The sequence below is a fragment of the Mobula hypostoma genome, chromosome 25 (assembly GCF_963921235.1).
Source record: "Mobula hypostoma chromosome 25, sMobHyp1.1, whole genome shotgun sequence".
Lineage (NCBI taxonomy): Eukaryota > Metazoa > Chordata > Chondrichthyes > Myliobatiformes > Myliobatidae > Mobula > Mobula hypostoma.
In genome coordinates this window covers 25017344-25035126 of record NC_086121.1, presented here as the reverse complement: position 1 = coordinate 25035126, position 17783 = coordinate 25017344, and the positions used below count along the sequence as shown (strand labels likewise).

At 39.2% G+C, this 17783-nt stretch overlaps 1 protein-coding gene across 1 annotated transcript in view; it reads right to left on the bottom strand.

The window, feature by feature from the left end:
* Positions 1–6239: 6239 nt before the first annotated feature.
* spen (spen family transcriptional repressor) overlaps positions 6240–17783 on the bottom strand; it is an 88218-nt gene continuing 76674 nt past the window's right edge. Inside the window, exons 12-15 of the mRNA XM_063033291.1 lie at positions 9573–9953; positions 9014–9208; positions 8735–8893; positions 6240–7565 (exon numbers count right to left, since the gene is read on the bottom strand). Coding sequence (XP_062889361.1) covers positions 7434–7565; positions 8735–8893; positions 9014–9208; positions 9573–9953 — 867 coding nt within the window. The 3' untranslated portion in view covers positions 6240–7433. The remainder of the gene's footprint in view (positions 7566–8734; positions 8894–9013; positions 9209–9572; positions 9954–17783) is intronic.

The following is a 17783-nucleotide window of genomic DNA, read 5'->3' as shown; positions in this document are numbered from 1 at the left end:
CCCTGGCAGCTGGCCCACCCACATCCATGAGCTGAATTGGCTATCAGGGCTGCCAAAAGCAATGATCGTTTCCAAATGTGAAAAGTTACTAATGCACAGATACAATTTAAAATGTTAAAGTAAGTCCAGTTAACAAAAAAGTAAATGACTTATGCAATAAATAGTTTAAACTGATGTAAGTTCACTGGGTTCATTGCCCAATGTAGGCACCGAAGAACTGCAGGTTTGCATTCTACCCACAAACTCCTGGCAAGCATCAGTCAGGAAGTTCAGAATTTCCATAATAGTGCATTAATAACTAGCTATCTTACTATCTCAGAAAAGACTCAAGATTCAAGGTTGTTTAATGTCAGTTCTAGTACCGAAGTGTAAAGGAGAATAAAATAAATGCTACTCTGGATCCAATGCAGCACAAGGAAAATCTCAATAATAAAAAAAACACAATAAATATAAATATACATAGTGCTGCTATAAAGCTTGTGAAACCTTTAGAAGATTCTCTACTTATGCATTAAAATGACCTAAAGTGTGACCAGATCTTCACGCAAGTCCTAAAACTAGATAAAGGGAACTCAATTAAATAACGCAAACAACATTACACTTGTACATTAATTTATTGAGAAAAATGATCCAATGTTACATTTATTTGTTGGAAAAGGTATGTGAACCTTTGCTTTCAGTAACTGGTGTGACCCCCTTGTACAGCAATAACATTTCCAGTAACTGTTCCAACATGCACAAAATACTGGAGAACTCAGCAGGCCAGGTAGCATCTATAGAAAAGAGTACAGTCGACATTTTGGGATTGGAGAAAAATAAGATGAGGAGTCAGAGTCAGAGGTGGGGGTAGGGAGAAGGGAGAAGAAACACAAGGTGATAGGTGAAACTGGGAGGGGGAGGGATGAAGTAAAGAGCTGGGAAGTTGATTGGTGAAAGAGATACAGGGCTAGTGAAGGGGGAATCCGTTAGGAGAGGACAGAAGGCCATGGAACAAAAAAAAGGGGGGAGGAGCACCAGAGGGAGGTGATGGGCAGGTAAGGAGAAAAGGTGAGAGAAAAAATGGGAAATGGTGGGGGGGGGGGTGCATTACTGGAAGTTTGATAAATAGATATTCATGCTATCGGTTTGGAGGCTATCCAAATGGAATATAAGGTATTGCTCCTCCAACCTGAGTGTGGCTTCACCACAATAGTAGAGGAGGCCATGGACTCACATATCGGAATGAGTGAATTAAAACTGGTGGCCTCTGGGAGATCCCACTTTTTCCGACAGATGGAGTGTAGGTGCTCAATGAAGTGGTCTCCCGATCTATGTCGGGTTTCAGCAATTTACAGGGGGCCTCACCGGGAGCACTGGACACAGTAGACGACCCCAACAGACTCACAGGTGAAGTGTTGTCTTACCTGGAAGGACTGTTTGGGGCCTGAATGGTAGTGAAGGAGACGTAGGGGCAGGCATAGCACTTGCCTTCTTTCAACGACATGTGCCAGGAGAGTGTTCAGTAGGAGGGACGAATGGACAAGGGAACTGCACAGGGAGCAATCCCTGCAGAAAGCCGGGGGGGGGGGGTGAAGGAAGGATGTGCTTGGTGGTGGGATCCCATTGGAGATGGTGGAAGTTACAGAGAATTATGGCAACTGTTGATCAGTCCTGCACATTGGCTTGGAGGCATTTTAGACCATTCCTCAAGACAGAACAGTTTTAGTTCAATATTTTGAATTGAATTGACTTTATTACTTATCTCCTTCATATACATGAGAAGTAAAAATCTTTACATTACATCTCCATCTAAATGTGCAATTTATAATAAATAGTATGTACAACAGGACAGTCAATACAACACAGAAATACAGTTGTGTCAGCACGAATTAATTAGTCTGATGGCCTGGTGAAAGTAGCTGTCCCAGAGCCTGTTGGTCCTGGCTTTTATGCTGTTGTACTGTTTCCTGGATGGGTAGCAGCTGGAACAGTTTGTGGTTGGGGTGGCTCGGGTCCCCAGTGATCCTTCAGGCCCTTTTTACACACCTGTCTTTGTAGATGTCCTGAATAGTGGGAAGTTCACATCTACAGGTGAGCTGGGCTGTCCGCACCACTCTTTGGGATACCTTGCATGAACGGCCCTCTTCAGGTCATGCCACAGCATCTCAGTTGGGTTAAGATCTGGACTTGACCATTTCAAACACAAATTTTCTTCTTTTTAAACCATTCTCTTGTTGATTTAACTCTTCTCTTGGGATCATTGTCTGGTTCCATCATCCAACTTCTATTAAGCTTAAGCTGACGGACTGCTATCCTGACATTCTCCTGAAAAATGTCTTGGTATAATTTTGGTCCCTCAATGATTGCAAGCTGTCCAGGGCCCGAGGCAGCAAAGCAGCCCCAAATCATGATGCTCCTTCCACCATGCTTCACAGTTGGGATGAAGTTTTGGTGTTGGTCTGCAGTGTCCTTTTCCCTCCAAAGATAGCAATGTGTATTTCTGCCAAGAAGTCCAACTTGTGTCTCATCTGTTCTGGGACAGAACATTGTCCCAGAAGCGTTGTGGAGTATCCAAGTGGTCTTTGTAAACTTGAGGTGTGCAGCAACGCTTTTTCAGAGCAGTGGTTTCCTCCATGGTGTCCTTTCATGAACACCATTCTTGTTCAATGTTTTTCTTATAGTGGACATGTGAACAGAGACTTTAGCAAGTTCTAGAGATTTCTGCAGGTTTTTTGCTATTGCCCTTGGGTTGTTTTTCACCTCCTTCAGCATTGAACGTTGTGCTCTTGGGGTGATCTTTGCAGGATGCCCTTTCCTAGGGTGAGTAGCAACAGTACGGAGTTTCCTCCATTTGGAGACAACTTCTCTTACTCTGGACTGACGAACACTCAGGTCTTTAGAAAGGCTTTTGTAGCCTTTTCCAGCTGAAAATTGTTTGATCGAGGTATTGTGCACATAAATACCCAACTTCAAACAGCTTTTGTAGAAGGCATTACCCCAGAAGTTCACATTTTTTGAACCTAGACTATGATTGTTTAATACTCAGTAATGACAGGAAGTACAATTGTTTGTGTGTTATTAGTTTAGGCAGATTGTGTTTGTCTATTATTATGACTTGGATGAAGATCAGATCACATTTTATAAATAATAAATACAGAAAACCAGGTAATTGCAAAGGGTTCACAAACTTTTTCCTGCAACTGTAAGATAGCTAATATACATACACACAATTATCAAGTCAGTGACAGTCTCACGGCTTCAGGACAGCTTCCACAGCACAGGCTGGAACTTGCTTGCACGCCAAGCGGTGTATGATTCGGGAATTAACTTATACATCACTATGGCCATGCACTATATCAAAGAATGTGTAATATCACCAGCAATAAAAACATCCATGTATTCCCAAATCAGAAGCCATGGATGAACAACTTAGTCCAGAACCTGGTCAGGGCTCAGGATGGTGCTTACAGATCTAGTGACACTGCATCATACAGCAAAGCCAGATGAAACCTTAGAAAAACCGCCACATACAGAAACAAACAACAGAGACACACTTCAGTAAATGCCACCAATTCCCAATGTGTGTGAGAAGACATCAATTCCATTACTAACTACAAAGGAAGGGTCTTCTGCCCTATAGTAATGTAACACTAGCTGAGGAGCTAAACCCATTTCTTTGTTTTGTTTGACAGGGACAGCAACGAACAAGTGATGAAGGCCTTGACACCTGAGGACATAGCGCAGACACTGAGCACACGAGGGGGACGTACCCTATGCAGTATCAACACGAACAGGGCATCTGGACCAGGTGGCGTAACCGGACTGATCCTCAGGGTCTGCTCTGACTAGCTGGCAGAGGTTTTAACTTCAATTCATAATCTCATAAAATCACACTAAATGTTCAAAATCAAATCTAAAGGTACTGACTGCAATTATTGTAAGTTGGCAATCAGGAGATTTGAATACAGAAATAGAGTGATGACATCTCAAGAAAATGCATAGCAGAGGGGGATAAATAATTAACTACCAATATTTGCATCTCTCAATATTCATTTGATTTTTGTGTTTTTCTCAAGGTATTTATTTTCTAAATGTTCTGCCTTCTTCACAAATATTTTGGATTACTGTCCTACAGATTATGGGTAACCCTCCAAGTACTGAACTGTCATCAGCTTTCTGAAGACACACTAATGATCTGTATTTCTCGGTACAACATTATTAGATCACAAGAATAATTATTACTTTTCTGAAATGAAACTTTGGAAATTGAGTGGGAAGATGCCCAGTTGAGATGAAGGATCATTCATTTTATTGAATAATGGAGCCGAATACCAAGAAAATCTGCAGATGCTGGAAATCCAAGCAACACACAGAAAATGCTGGAGGCAGCCTGGGCTGCTGAGTTCGTCCAGCATTCTGAATAGCGGAGCTGGCTTGTTTCTCCTTCTCTTTCTTTCATTTTTCATGTTACCACACATAGTTTACACTTCGACAGTTCATCAGTCATCTATTTTTAAAATTAATTTTCTAACATTTAACCTTCTCCTGAAAGCACATACTCTTTACTAACCTTGCCCAAAATGTATGAATCCTAATAATGGCAGCTATATGAGGTAGTGGCTACACCCCGTTCATGATAAGTCAGATTAGAAAAAGAACAGTTTTCAAGGTTTTGCATTTCATTGACTGCAACCATGAAATAGTAGAAGTCTGATGACCCTCTTGTTCATTCTAAAATGAACTAGCACCTTATGTTTAAGACAAATGCCACAACTCTAGGAGCTATGGAGGGCAAACTCATTCTCCTAGGCAACTTCAATGCCAATGTCATAAAAGGCACAGAACTCTGAAAGATTGAGTGGCAAGGAAGGAGAGAGAAAGCCAACTCCAAGTATTCTCGTCCTTTCAAAATGCCTGGAGCAGAGTCATGTCATAATCTGTTTTATAAGAGACAAGAACACGACATTATGGAAAGACACCTGATCTAGGCACTGACACGTTAGACTTTGTCATCATCTGAGTCAGAGAAATCAAGGGATGTCCACATCACCCACACCATGACTAATCAAAGAAGTAAACCCACTGGGCTATGAACAAAACCATTTTCAATTTTTGTTTTCTTTTTAAAGTCCCCTGTCAGGTTCAAGCTGGGTTTTACTTGTTACTTTTATATCTGTCTAAAATTTTTTAAAGAAACTTTTAAAAAGCAGTGAATAATAATGAAAAATAATGGTTTTATACTTACTGTAGGGACTGCATGATCTACACTTATTAATTGATAAATATAAATTTATAAATCAGAATCCCTCATGTATGGCTAGAACTAGTAATTGCACAGTAAACAAGGTTACATCCTGTACAAAAGAACTTGATGTCATTGTACTGTAATGTGCACAGATCCACAGTACCAGTCTTGGATAATTATCTACCTAAAAACACCACTATAAATATCATATTTTTGTCTGAACGAAGATAATATATATCTGAAGTGTATGCAATGACTCCACTCATCAATATGACTAGAAATAGCATGTTAATTTAGTTAGAAAAATGAATGGCTTAACTTCAGCATAGATGAAATTCCATCAAGTTTTAAGAATGAAACTATTTAAATTGTATCTAATTTAAACAAATGCTTGACTAAGATATAAAATTCTAAGCATGTCCAATTTCAGATTTTAATGTTTGAACAGACTTAAAATTCAATTATCACTATAATTTAATTTTTTACACATAGGAAACTGTGACACTTTTCTGGGAAGAGCTAGGACAGTGTTAACTTGACATAAAGACAGCAGGGAAACTCCAATATATCCTAGTTCCACTCCATCTCCATATGTCAAAGGCACTATATTCCAAAATAGTCTTCACAATTGTTGATGAAAATGACTTAAAATCTGAAAATAAACAGATTTGTTTTTTTAAACTGAGCAAATTAATTCTGCTTTCTATACTTGCTCCCAGATCATCAGCAGTATAATTATATATTCACATAACAGCTCATTGTCAATAATTACACATTCACTACTACACTATTCCTTGAGATCACTTTTAGTGGATTCCATGGTCACAGGACAGGTCCATAAAGTGCAGCTGCCATGATCATATGGGATGGCACAGCCTGAAACAGGCATTGTTGATGTTGAATTCTGTGAGACATCTTAAAGATCACCTACTCATCAAAAAAGACATCTAGCAACACTGAATGATGCCAGATAGCAGGTAAGTTGTATGTTCAGTTCAGAGAGAAGACTACCATATCTTCTATAATGTGCTAAGATTTTTATTCTGTGTATCAAAATTATAAGTGCCTTCAACATTACCATGAAAGAATTGTTTTCGAGTTTTACAAATATTTACAGCACTGTGTAACACGGTTCAAGTCTGGGGGTTGGGTTTCCTTTCTTTTTTACACAAGTTAATCAGATCAGACCAAAGCACAGAATTCCAAAAGTACTATGTACAAACGCCATTAAAAAGTACAAGGAGACTGTTTGCTGTCAGTAGGTAGTTACAGCTAGTTACATGGCTGGCTCTGACAGCACAGCTCTCTTTTCTCAGGAGTACCAGTCCCCTTGTGTACCCTTCCTACCAGTTAGGAAAAGGGTGTTTATTTATTCAGTACCAGTTTTTGCTGTGTATTGGAGACCACTTTTCACCACATTGGCTTAAATCTGAGTTGGATTGCTCCAAAAAAAACAAAAAGGATTAAAAAAAAAACGAGTAAAGACTGGAAAGAATTTATAAATTAATGAGATTGAACAGATGTCCTGACAAGCATAAAATACTCTCACATCTTGAAGGGCAGCGTTAAGGGAGCAGTGAAGCGCACTTAAGAATGAATGAAAGTACAAAGTCCGCATATGAAAATAAGATTTCTCTGAAAATGCATTTTGGCACAGGTAAAATTGTATGTTTTTTGTCATCTCAGCAAAGTTTGAATTCATGGTTCCAAGGTTTCAGCATTTCCCACCAGCTTTATTTCCCTTTTCAGCTTAAACTGTTCATCCCTCTTCTCTCAGCAACGGTCCATTTGATTCCTCAAAAGAAGATTTACAAAAGGAAAAGGTTGATCATTACTGTTGACGGTGGGGTTGAGAAGCATCCCATATCTGCCCTGCTGAAATAGGTAGCGATTTTAAGGTCCTGCCTTCCAGTCCGTCAGAGGGGTCCAGGATGCTACCATGATAAGATCCATAACAATCTACTGCCATACAGTCACCAAGTCACTAATATAGTGCAATGGTAATCCCAATTCACATAACAGGAATCGCCGAGAGTGCAGGATTACATAGAGGGGTTTCCACTCTGCCACTGGAGCCCACCGGTTCGCCCAGTACTGGAAACATTGTAAACACGTAGCTGCCCATTGTCCAAGTCGGGCCTTGCTTGGAAGAAGATTGGCAGTTGGCAGTGTAACGGAGTTCAAGATTAAAAGAGAGCAAACCAAATGCTCACACTGAAGCAATGACAATCATCAAATGGGGGGAGATGTTGGAGATGCTGGCAAGCAAATCTGGGGCTAGGCGGGATAGGTGACTTTCAGAGAATTCACAGGGTGGGAATATTTGAAGAACGTAAGCAGGCTGTAAAGAGAAACAAAATACAAAATCAGTTTATGTAGTTTTCAAAACATTAGTGGATTTCATGTGTAGAAAGAAAGGTCACTTAAAATAGTAACATAATTCCCCGTGAACCATTTTGATGTGCAAAAGGACCACTAACAAGATTTAATTTTATTGGTGGGGGGGGGGAATGGTGAGGTGGTAAAAATCAGCTTCATTATGTAAAGAAGCTCAAAAACGTTTTCATCAATATTGTTTATAAATAGATCAGATTACTCATTAATTCACCAACCAGAAATACAGCATGATCAGGGAGAGGGAAAAAATACAGCATATCCAGCAGGCATGGAGATGACAGAAATGACCTAGATATGGTCAGATTCAGATTCAACGTAGGGTGGGAAAAACTAAAGTAAGGAATGAAAGAATGCTATACCTTCCTGCTGCCAACCACTTCATCCTCAAGTACATGCTATTATTTCAACATCTCATTGCAAAATGCAATTATCTATTTCTTACAGCTCCTATAATATTGTTCAGTTACATTCACTGGGGTAGCACAGTATTTCCCATTATTGCAATGAAACAAATACAAAATAATACAAGTCAAAGAAAATTCTGTCACACTCCTGAATGAATGACATTGCTAGCAACACACCCCATGCTTGTTTAGCATTCCCACAGATGACAAAGGAAAAAAACGCACACACACAGAGCCACGAGGTAATGTTGCAGCTCTATAAAACTCTGGTTAGACCAGAGTTCTGGTTGCTTAATCATAGGAAGGATATGGATGTTTTAGAGAGGGCGCAGAGGAGATTTACCAGGATGTTGCTGCATTAGAGAGCATGTCTCATGAGGAAAGATTGAACTTAGCTATAGCTTTTGTCTTTGGAGTAAAAGATGCTGAGAGGTCACTTGATAGAAGTGTATACAATGATTAGAGGCATAGATAAAGAGTGGCCTGCCAGCATCATTTTAGGGGAGTGGAGGAGACTATAGGGGGATGTCAGAAGTAAGTTTTTTTCCCCAAAATAGAGTGGTAAGTGAATGGATGGTAGAGGCAGATACGTTAGGTACATTTAAATGACTATTAAATAGGCATAAGGTTGAAATGTCAGCACAACATCGTGAATTGTACTGTGCTGTCCTGTTCTGTGTTCTAAATGAATTTCAATTTGACAAACTACCTGATTCGAGCCAGGATTTGGAACATTGATAATTCCAGCAGCTTGTTTGAGCTGTAGATAGCTGATAAAACCAGCCTTCAGTGACTCTGTCTGACTCACTACATCCTCCTGATCACGGCCACAAGGTAATGCTAATAGTAAGCAGTAATCGGTTTCCACCTGGAAAACAAAATTTGTGAATTAATTTTAAAACAAACAAGATTTCTTTCTTTGCAAGCACCATATTAAACTTACAATGTTAAAACAAAATGGCTGTTGAGGCATTTTAAAGTCACTTACTGTCATTCTGCGTGCTACACCTTCTAGTTGTGTTGCTTCCAACCGCATGCGCTGAGCAATTCTGAGCGGAGGCCCACCCTCTGACGCTGGAAGTGACCGATGGGCCAGCACATTGTTGCCAGACACAAAATGTAGTTGTACTGCAGCTGTGTCATTCTTAAGAGCTAGCAGACCCTGCCACACAATCGGGTATTTCTAAAGATATAAACATTTCAAAATGTAAATCACAGTTAACAATCCTGAAAAATTACTGCACTTCAGCAGTATTAATCCCTTCTTGAAAAGCAGTTTATTCTTTAAATTCGAGTTAGAAGCATGTCATTTTTAATCATGGAAAAATGGTTAGGTGGAGGTATGAAACAAAGTGGACAAAGGTGTCAAATAAAGTAACAACAGAGATAGATACTGGAGAAATAGTCATCACAAGATATCACCCGTACAAGCAAATAACTTCCACATTCAGTCTTAACACTTGTACATAGCTTGAAATATTCTTTTATTAAATTTAAGTCGTCATGTTAGTAAATAAATCGAAGATAGTGATGAAATTGATGCTTACAGTTAGAAGCTGCACCATGTCCACAGGTCTTTGTGAGCCTGATGACGTCTGTGGTTCCTGCTTTACAGTGGCTTGATGATCTGGCCTGGATATTACAGGTGACGGGGCTGCCCCTGGTGTTGAGGACTGTGTGGAAATAAACGATGACTGCTTTGGGGTTAGTGTTTGGTGAGGTGAGGACAGTTCATGTTTGATTGGCAAAGACACTCCAGTTGGAGAAGGATAGGAAGTTGGATTAGCTTCTGGTTGAACACGCTCTCTCTGTAGATGCTGCAGGTGAGGCGAGTGCAGTTCCACCTGCCCAGACAGTCTGGTATCCTGGGATATTTGTGGAGTTTTACTTCTCTGTCCAGGATGGACATGTTCTCCTTCTGAAATACCCTGTCAGAAATAGGTAAGTTTTACAATCATGAAATTGAAAATATTCTGGCACTCATTCTTCCCACATCAACTGCTTTTATTAATGAATTAAGACAACCTCAGCAAAATTGCATAATAATTCTGGCTCCTCAATGATCTGCTGTGACTTGTCATCTGGAAATTGCCTTTTCAGGCCTGCTTTTAATATTGAGAATTAGCTACCATGCCTCAATATTTTAGAGAAGTTGAGCAGAAATCCTTCATGGGAATGAAGAAATGATGTGACATATTATGTAGAAATAGAACTATACCCTTAATAGATAATTCCAAAATCAGAGAAATCCCTCGTTAATGGATAATATAATTTTGCAGTATCCTGGACTGAAATGATGGCTTTTGAAAGGACAGAAAATGTTTCAATTAAAGATATAATTGAAGGATGGTAGTAGTGTGAGAGAATTGAAGAAAAAATTCTCATTGAGAAGAGATCTGAAATTTTCAAGGCCACTAAATTCCTCAGTGGATCTTCCAACATAACTGTTTACATATCAATCTGTAGTTGGAATAGGAAAGCTCAAAGCCAGGACAAAAGTCTTCGTTGGAGTCACAATAAGTCCTTGGTTGTTGTCACTGCTGAATATAGATAAAATAACAAATATCCAGACATACAAAAGCCCTGTGCATGCAACATGGGAGTAATCAGAAAGATGAGCAATAAACTCAATACTGATGACGATAATCAATTACAAGTGCCTTTTGAAAAAATGGGGAGAGCATGAGTGCAAAGACTCTTAATAAAAAAATATATGCGGTAAGTGAGCAAACTAATTTTCTTCTGATAGTTACAGGAAGTTAGAGAGACAGATAAAACTAATCACCAAAAGCTTTGGAGTTGAAATCCATTATCTAGATAGTGCACTTCAGTTCAGTCAAGTCCGTGAGGCATCCTCAAGGAAAATAATTCAGTGACAAACACATACAAGAAACCGTTAGTGAGCCCTTTGCAATTACCTGGTTTTCTGTATTAATTATTCATGAAATGCAGTCTGATCTTCATCTAAGTCACAATAATAGACAAACACAATCTGCCTCAATTAACAACAGACAACTGTACCTCTTCTAATTGTACTGAGTACACCATTTAAACAATCACAGTCTAGGTTCAAAAAAATTATGTGAACCTCTGGGGTAATGCCTTCTACAAAAGCTATTTGGAATCAAGTGTTCCAATCAATGAGATGAGATTGGAGGTGTAGGTTGTAGAGGTGCCCTGCCCTATAAAAAAGACACACAAAAACAGGTTACTGACAGAGCCTGTGCTTCTCAAGAAAGATTTGTAGCTTTGTTTATGTGCACCATGCCTCAATAAAAACAATTGAATTGTAGAGATGCATGAAGCTGGAAAAGACTACAAAAGCATTTCTAAAGACCTGAGTGTTCATCATCAGTCCACATTAAGAGAAATTGTCAACAAATAGAGGAAATTCAGTACTGTTGCCACTCTCCCTAGGTGTGGGCATCCTGCAAAGATCACAACATGCAATGCTGAAGGAGGTGAAAAAGAACCCAAAGGTAACAGCAAAAGACCTGCAGAAATCTCTAAAACTTGCTGAAATCTCTGTTCATGTGTCTACTATAAGAAAAGCACTGAGCAAGAATGGTGTTCATGGAAGGACACCCATGAAGGAAACCACTGCTCTCCAAAAAAAACACATTGCTGTAAGTCTTAAGTTTGTAAAAGCCCACCTGGATGTTCCACAACGTTTCTGGGATAAAGTTCTGTGGACAGATGAGACAAAAATTGAACTTTCTGGCAGAACTGCACACTGCTATGTTTGGAGAGAAAAGGGCACCGTACACCAACACCGAAATCTCATTCCAGTTATGAAGCATGGTGGAAGGAGCATCATGGTTTGGGGCTGCTTTGCTGCCTCAGGGCCTCAACAGCTTACAATCGTTGAAGGAACAATGAATTCAAAATTGTATCAAGACATTTTACAGGAGAATGTCAGGGTAGTGGTCCTTCGCCTGAAGCTTAATAGAAATTGGATGATGCAACAAGACAATAATCTGAAACACAAGAGTAAATCAACAACAGAATGGCTTAAAAAGAAAAAAATGTGGCCAAGTCAGAGACCAGACCTTAACCCAATTGAGATGCGGTGGCATGACCTGGAGAGGGCTGTTCATGAAAAGGTATCCCAGAAATATTGAAGAACTGAAACTTTTGTTTGGAGGAATGGTCTAAAATTCTTCCTCACCATTGTGCAAGTCTAATCAGCAGCTACAGGAAAACGTTTGGTGGAGGTAATTGCTGCTAAAGGAGGTTCTACCAGTTACTAAATACAAGAGTTCACAGACTTTTTCCAGGCTGGATTAAACAATGTCTTCAATAATGACATGAAAAGTACAATTTTTTCTGTGTTATTAGTTTAGGCAGATTGTGGTTGTCCATTATTGTGAAATAGATGAAGATCAGACCACATTTTATGAGTAATTAATGCAGAAAACCAGGTAATTGCAAAAGTTTCACAAACGTTTCCTTGCAACTGTAAATGACAAATATGTAGGTGAAAAATAAAAAGTATTGACAATCTAAGTAAAACAATCAAAGCACTATAGTAGGTAAATTTTTCAATGAACATACTCAAAAAAAAACAAAGAAACTGAACCTACAAATTTGACAACCATTAAAAATAAATTCAATCCAATATAAAAAAGCAAAATTTACTACATTGCCATCGGCAGCGAAAGAAGGCAATCCCCAAGCTGCTATGTCTGGAAGTACAGGAAAATCACTTGACTTGAAACTTGTAGTGTCACAGGGTTCAGAGCCATTACAAGCTACATTAATGACATAGATAATTAAACAGTCAACTCTAGCTATCTAAGCCTACTGACAGTACAAAGGTAGTTGGAAAACCTGGCAAACAAACTGCAAAGGAGTGCAAGCATTGAGCAAATGAACAAGGTGGAATGTAATTTGGGAAATAACAGAAAAACATGATTTTAGTACATAATTAGAAACCAATATATGTGGGTGATCCTTGGGACCAATGTCTCTGGATACAGAAAACAAAAAGCCAATATATAGCAAGTGACTAGAAAGCCAAAAGAAATGTTGTCATTGTCTACAAATGGCAAAAGAAAAACAGGGTTCAGAATTATAAATGACAATAGTAAAAAATGCATTTGGAGTATAATGTGGACTTAGGGTCATTCTTTTTTGGAGTTGGAGGTGACAAGGAGGTTCAATTAAGAGATATGAAGTGAAATGCCGCAAAACTCACTGGGATCCCAAGAATAAGTAACCGTCAGAATAGATTCAGAGAGGTCTTTTCCTCTGGCAGAGCAGTTCAGCATTCAGATGCTTAGTCTGCTCATTTTCTCCATTTAAGAAACAATGTGAATCTTTAACATTTTCTACAATAGAAGGCTTGGTTGATCAGTCTCTGATTATATTTAATTATCAAATTTTCAAGTCTAGTGCTATATAAAAACTAAGGTAGATGTCTAAATAGATGTCATATTGTCTGTCAAGTCAAACTAGACGTTTCTAGAAAGTATTGGGACATAGAGGCAAAAGAAAATAAAATTTAAAAGTAATAGCAAGAATCCACTGATAGACTGGATGGAACCCGCTGCCTGAGTGCTGCTTCTGCCCGGAACATTGTGAGGACCTGGCAGCATCACAGCAGCGGTCCGGGAGCAGCGTTGGAATCTGCAGAAAGATGCTGAACTTTAAATAACTTGAGAGACTGTTTCATGGAAAACAGCACTGCTGTCACTGCATTTTGGGTTAGCGCTAGCTTCACGTCACGGGGATCATCGCGTGCAGGCGCTTCTGGGAAATGGTGCAAGGTTTGAACCTTCGGGAAGGGTCGCCTGGTTTGAAAACATAACGGTCTATTAGGGAGCGGAGAGGTGCAGGTCGAATCCGTCTACAAAGTCCGGAGAGGTAGCCAGTCTTTTCACCTAGTGACTAATGTCTAGTGACTAATATCTAATGTCTAAAAACTAATGTCTAATGGCTAATGGTTGATGGAACTAATGGAACTATCAAACTGCCGCACTTGTGAAAAGTAAAAGGAGGAAAAAGGAAAAGTTGTTTGATCATTGAGTGGAACCTAGTTAAAAAAAACCTTCCAGTAGATGCATTCAATCTCTTTCAAGTGGGGAAGCTGCACATGTTCAAGAAGAAAAAGAAATCCGACTTGACATTGTCCTTGTTACAGAATACCTTCAAGTCAGATTATCACCTCATTTCAAACCTTAAAGTATTTCAACTGTCTTCAAAAATTCCACATTACGCAAAGAACACAATTCCAAATACTGTTATTTTTGAAAAATGATGCATTGCACTTATTTAAGCAATATTTAGTTTAGCAGAACTATTCTGGGCTGACCATATCAAAAAATGTCAAGTTTATGCATTCAAACAATTTTACCAAACAGTAACTATTGCAAGGACAATGCTTCAAGGGAGGTCTGAGAAAGATGTATAAAGATACACTCAGAACTAATGAGAAGGCCTGTGGGATTGATAATTTGATGTGTGGAATAGCCACATATTTTAGATTACGTGGCACACAACCTGCAAGATTATACATAGATCATGATTTTCAGTAGGTGTCAAAGGAATCTATGTAAGGTCTGCCAAGCCTTCAAAAAGCTGTGCTACCAGTGTGACATATACTGTATGTTCTGCTTACGGATCAAGATTCAGCCATGCATCATACCTGACAATCAACAGATGAGATTGTGTGTTAATATTCAGAGCAGAGATCAATAGATTTTTTGGACTCAAAGTGCATAAAGGGACTCAGCAAGGTAGTGAGTTTGAATTGGACAATCAGTCATTGAACAACAAGATAACCTGTCAGGCTTAATGGCCTATTCCTACTATTCTGTAGTTTTCTCAGAGGAACTAAAACCTCTCCCAAGCTTTGAGTCAATTCCCTTCCCCACTGCCATAGGTGAAACATTATCTGGTCATTACATTGTTACTAATTGTGAAAGCTTCTTACCAAATAGACTGCTGTGGTTCTTATATTATAAAAGCAATTATACTCATGTTAAGAATTATTGAAGAGATCTGTGATATCCAATGAATGTGAAAAGTCTTATTGCCTTGTATATGTTTATAAAAATTGGGTGTAATCTTTTAGATTAGATTAGATTCAACTTTATTGTCATTGTGCCGAGAACAGATACAAAGCCAATGAAATGCAGTTAGCATCCAACCAGAAATGCAAAGAATAGTGTTATTTACAAAATAACTGCGAATAAAAAGTAAGTGCTACAGCACACAAATATAAAAGTACTGAGACAGTACAATATAGGTGCAATACTGCTTAGCGCTGTGATGTGAGGTTCAGCAGGGTCACGGCCTGAGGGAAGAAGCTCTTCCTGTGCCTGCTGGTGCGGGAGCGGAGGCTCCTGTGGCGCCTACCGGATGGGAGGAGAGTAAAAAGCCCATGGTTAGGGTGATATGCATCCTTGATAATGCTTTTCACCCTGCCCAGGCAGCGTTTATGGTAGATGTTCTCAATGGTGGGCAGCTGGGTGCTGATAATCCGCTGGGCAGCTTTCACCACACGCTGGAGTGCTTTGCGGTCCGATACGGGACAGTTGTCTCAATTATAAGTGTGCATTCAAATAAACATTTCTCTAAAGGAAAAAGACCCAAGGGATATACACTGAGTGGTCTCTTTATTAGATACACATGCTCATTAATTCACACATCCAATCAGCCAATCATGTAGCAGCAACTCAATATATAAAAGCATGCAGACATGGTCAAGAGGTTCAGTTGTTGTTTAGACCAAACATCAGAATGGGGAAGAAATATGATCTAAGTGACTTTGACCTTGGAATAATTGTTGGTGCCAGACAGGGTGGCCTGAATATCTCAGGAACTGCTGATCTCTTGCACAACAGTCTTGAGAGATTTCAGAAAATGGTGCGCAAAACAGAAAACATCCAGTGAGCAGTAGTTCTGTGGGTGAAAATGCCTTGTTAATTAATGAGGTCAGAGGAATGGCCAGACAGGTTCAAGCTGACAGGAAGGCGACAGTAACTCAAATAACCATACATTACAACTGTGGTGTGCAGAAGGGTATCTCTGAATGCACATGTTGAACACTGAAGTAGAGGGGCTACAGCAGCAGAAGACCATGAATATACACTCAGTAGCCACTTTAATAGATAATAAAGTGGTCAGAGTATATGTAAACAAATCTTTGAAGTAGCAACATGATTTGTGAAAACAGCTAAATATAAAGGATCCTCGATATTATAAATAACATGTATCATATCTTCAACTTGGCAAAATACCCCAAGGTTAATTCATAGCAGCATTATCAAACAAACTTTGGTAACAAGCCATAAAAGGAGATAATTAGGTTAAGTAAATTTTTGTATGTAACATGGAGGAAAGAAGAGTATAGAGGCAGAAATACTTGGGAAGGGAGTTAGTTCCAAAGCTTAAGGTAGAGGTAGTTAAAGACTCATCAACTAACGCTGAAGTAGATAAAACTAGCCACACACTAAAACTGGAGAACAGTATTGAAACTGATTGGGTTGAATGAGTGTACAGAAATAGATAATGGCAAGACTCTGGAGGAATTTGAAAATTACACAAAATAATTTTAAATAAAGGTGTTGCTAGATAAGGAGCCAATGTAAGACAATGTACATAAGGTTGTTAAGTGAATGGTATAACTTGGGTAAAGCTTTGAACCAATGTTTCAAGGCCAGTCAAGCCCAAGACAGAAACTCTTGGAGGAGTCTGATCCAAAGTAAAAAAAGTGATAGATGAAGGATTCAGAAGCACATGATCTGACAATGGAGAAAATAAAATAGCTGAGAGTCAATTTGTATTGCTGTCGCTATTAATCTGGTTCAGCAACAGGCAATGGCTGGGAAGACAGATGAAGGTGATGGCTTTAATCTTCTTAATCATTTTGGTGAAATATCTACTCAGCCAAAATAAGGTGTTGGAGAAGTAGCATACTTTTTTAAAAAAAACTGCAAAGGGTTGAATTCCAGAAGTGACTAAGAGTGACTTTCCTTGACATCTAGGTGACATTTGACTAAATGTGGATCACGGAGCCCTGTAAAAAATGAAGTCAATGGACATAAAATAAAAACACTGACAGAACTACCTAGCCTGACGTACAATGGCAAGCAATACTGACACAAAAAGCCCATCATCATTCTAGCAATTCCAATGACCAGAAACATAACTGAACCACTGACATAAGCACCATGGTTATAATGGGCACAAGCTGGGGATCCTGCAGTGAGTGACTCACTTATTGACATTCCAAAGCCTTCACATCATTAAACAGATTGTTAAGAGCATGAAAAATTTCTCCACTCGACTGTATGAATGGAATACCAACAATTTTCTAGAAACTTGATACCATCCAAAACAAAGCAGTTCACTTGATTGGAACCCCATCAACTCTCCTAAACATTAACTCTCTATACCACTGGTAGCTATTGACTTTAGAGTTTACCATCCACGAAGTTGCCTGAGCTACTCTAATATCAAACTGGCCACAACGAAGGAGAAAGCCAATTTGGATGTAGGTACATCAGCACCTGCAGGTTCTCCTCCCAATCACACTGAGTTGGAAAAAATAACACTGGTGCTTCATTGTCACCAGGTTTAATCACAAATTTCTCTCCCCAGATGCACTCTGGAATATCTTCACCAGAAGAACTGCAGAGATTGAAGGCCTGGCTCACTACCACTTTCCCAAGGGCTAGCAGGAATGGGCAATAAATGCCAGCCTTGGCAGCAATGCCCACATTCTGAAAACTGAATGCAAAAAAAAAATGGGT